The 2740-nt window shown below is 36.5% G+C and overlaps 1 protein-coding gene across 1 annotated transcript; it reads right to left on the bottom strand.

The window, feature by feature from the left end:
• Nucleotides 1-449: 449 nt before the first annotated feature.
• On the bottom strand, nucleotides 450-2436 carry LOC140005189 (uncharacterized). The gene is made up of 4 exons (XM_072045682.1): nucleotides 2130-2436; nucleotides 1691-1873; nucleotides 1528-1587; nucleotides 450-841 (listed from the first exon to the last, which is right to left on the bottom strand). Exons 1-4 carry the CDS (start codon nucleotides 2385-2387, stop codon nucleotides 551-553), a joined length of 792 nt encoding a protein of 263 aa, XP_071901783.1. The 5' UTR covers nucleotides 2388-2436; the 3' UTR covers nucleotides 450-550.
• Between the last annotated feature and the right edge of the window lie 304 nt (nucleotides 2437-2740).

Genomic DNA, 2740 nt, shown 5'->3' with positions numbered 1-2740 from the left:
TGCGCTCTTTAGCTGCCACCAAAGCTTGATTTACTAGGTGTTGTAGACAGTATAGCAACAATATCCTGCTTCAGTTTATGCAGTAGGGTTTTCAATGTTGTATGTCTGTATGCTCAATTACGTCAGATTGAAATCTCACTTTTGCATTTTGACATTCTTGTTAGTAAGCATGATTAATATGCATTTTTACAACACCTGTGAGTTTAAGCACTTTGAGATGCATAAAACATAATATGAACACAGTTTTTTTCTTCAGATCTTTGAGGATAATTGCATTATTGTATCAAATACTTAGAAAGCAGTCGAGCACAGTTGCTGAATTATTGTCAAGACAACAAATATCAACTTTCATGAAGGAGTCTGGTCACTGTTTCTATATCCCAGGCCAGTCTCCAGTTTGCATCTGGTTTCAGTACCATAAAGCTGAAGAAAAAGTTGCAATGTTTCAATTCATTGCAAAAATTAACTCAATTAAGTAATATATAAAAAAGACTCGTGTACCTTAGCTGGAGAATATACATGTAAATATTACGTACATAATTTTTAGGAATCAGTAGCTGCTGATGCGCCGGCAACGAACCCAGAAAGCTGTTCCTCCACCTCTACCTCGAGCAACAGCTATTTCCTCATCAATGTAAAACCAGATGAAAAATGGATCCTTGTTGCTTGGTTCTCTTTCATCTTTTCCTTTGAGGTTGATTTCGAATGGGTTAAAAGGTCCAACTTTTATCCGTAGTCGTTCGAATATGAAAGCAAGTATTCTGTTCTTCCAAGAAAATCTTCCTTCAAATGTCAAGTATCCAAGAGGTCCCAGGAACACTCCATTCTCAATCCTCCTCCCCTAGTAATTCAGGTCAAGGCAATTTACTCTCTCAGGTTCAATGGGACCAAATCAATTGTTCCTTCTACACTCAATATCATTCAACAAATCATCTAGATTCTTTCAAAACAATATTGAAAGTTGAAACGCAAAGCACACGAAAGCTAATCATCCCCTAATCAAGCAGGAGATAAATGAACATGACACAGCAATATTAAACAACAATACTTGTGCTAATATACATAGACTTTACTGTTTGATTATCAGAAGACTTAATGATAGAATTGAATAAAAGGTTATAATAGGCGAACAGTGTATAATCTGAACCAAATGTCTCAATTAGTGGATTGCCTCGCAACTTCGCAAGGTACAGGATGAGTTTCTCAAGAGACGTGCCATTCAGTTCCATAATGGAACAGTAAATCGCATCTGGTTAAGAAGAATCACATATTTATGGACAACCCTTGGTAGGATGCAATTGACAATCCTAGAAGAACCATTTTTTACATCATATTTTCATCATAATTGTTACTTTGAGGTTCATTTTCTTCCTAAAGATTCTATAGGGTAAATTGCAATGAGCCAGTAACCAAAACTATTCCACATAATCTTTACTGAGTTAATATCAAATCATCACTCGTCAATCTGTCATTAAGATTTTACATCTCATTAACAAGAAAAGAATGAGCAAAACTATGAGAACTTACAGCTGCATCAAACCTCTGAACAGCAGTAACTGGGAAATATTTACCGCGTTCCAGCTGTTTCTGCAAAATCACATGCCTAATTAGCTTTAGGACACCAAAAGTTACATGTAAACTACTAACAAAAACAAAAGATAAAGAAGTAGAGACAGAAACAGATCACAACCTCTGCAGTAAATATAAGCATCCATGTTCTCCCAGGTGATTCTGTTCCACCAAGAGTTTCAAGAAACCCCGACGGATCAAGCTTTGCCTTCTCAATCACAGAGAAAGCTGACAATATATCCTCAGCTGGAACTTTTCTTGTCTTGGATGCATTTTTCAGCACTCTCACACTCTCTTCAACTTCCTAAAAAACGAATTTGTATGACAATTACTTTACCTAAACTAGCCAACCCGCGAGAGAAAAAAGCTTGCCAATGCAGCACTATTTGAACTGATTTATCAAATCAATTGATACTATAAGTACTGACAGGACACAAAAGAATCCCCATGTCCAAAAACTGAAGAAGGTAGGAAGAATTGAGTTACTTAAGCAAATTAGAAGGCAGAAATCTTGGAAACCTTAACGTATACATGTTTAAGGAACAGAACTATATATATACCTTGGTGGGCTGTCCCTCTTCTTTTTCATTTGAATCAAGAACAACAGGTCTAGTTGTGGTCTGGTCCTTCTCATCAACGGTAGCTCTGGTTCTTACAATGGGGAATTTGAGTGTAGTGTTGGCTGAGATTCGGGAAAGTGGGGTTTCTATAAATTTGACATGATTTGGAGTTTGGAGGGGGCAATTGGAGGATTTGAGGAAAGCGTGAGCTGGGGCGGGAACCACCCAGTTCAAGGGGGACGATGACCAGGAGAACATGTTGAAGAGTGGATCAAATTCTGTTGCCCGCTGACTGTTGGGACTTCCAAGATTTTTTTTGGATAAAAAGCTAAATCTTAAAGAAAAGAAAACCAAAAAAAAAAGGGATAAAATAACTTTTTTCGTCCCTTACTTTTAAAGATGTAATTTTACGTCTCTCATAAATTCACATTAATCAAATTTGGTTTCTATCTAGTTTTTCGACTAATTTTTGACCGAAATCCACTCCTTGCACATGATCATTATTTAGAGTAAAATTGTCAAACACATTTCATATTCTCTATGTGGTTTTTCGACTAATTTTTGACCGAAATCAACCACTTACACATGATCATTATTTAGAGTAAAATTGT

Source organism: Coffea arabica, chromosome 4c, assembly GCF_036785885.1.
Source record: "Coffea arabica cultivar ET-39 chromosome 4c, Coffea Arabica ET-39 HiFi, whole genome shotgun sequence".
NCBI lineage: Eukaryota > Viridiplantae > Streptophyta > Magnoliopsida > Gentianales > Rubiaceae > Coffea > Coffea arabica.
This window is presented reverse-complemented; position numbering and strand designations above follow the sequence as displayed.

Excerpts from the sequence above, each read along its gene's own strand:
- LOC140005189 (XM_072045682.1), bottom strand. The coding sequence starts at position 2,387 with ATGTTCTCCTGGTCATCGTCCCCCTTGAACTGGGTGGTTCCCGCCCCA. Across the intron at positions 1,874-2,129 it reads AAGAGGGACAGCCCACCAAG|GAAGTTGAAGAGAGTGTGAG; the intron begins GTATATATATAG and ends TTCGTTTTTTAG. Across the intron at positions 1,588-1,690 it reads TGCTTATATTTACTGCAGAG|AAACAGCTGGAACGCGGTAA; the intron begins GTTGTGATCTGT and ends GTGATTTTGCAG.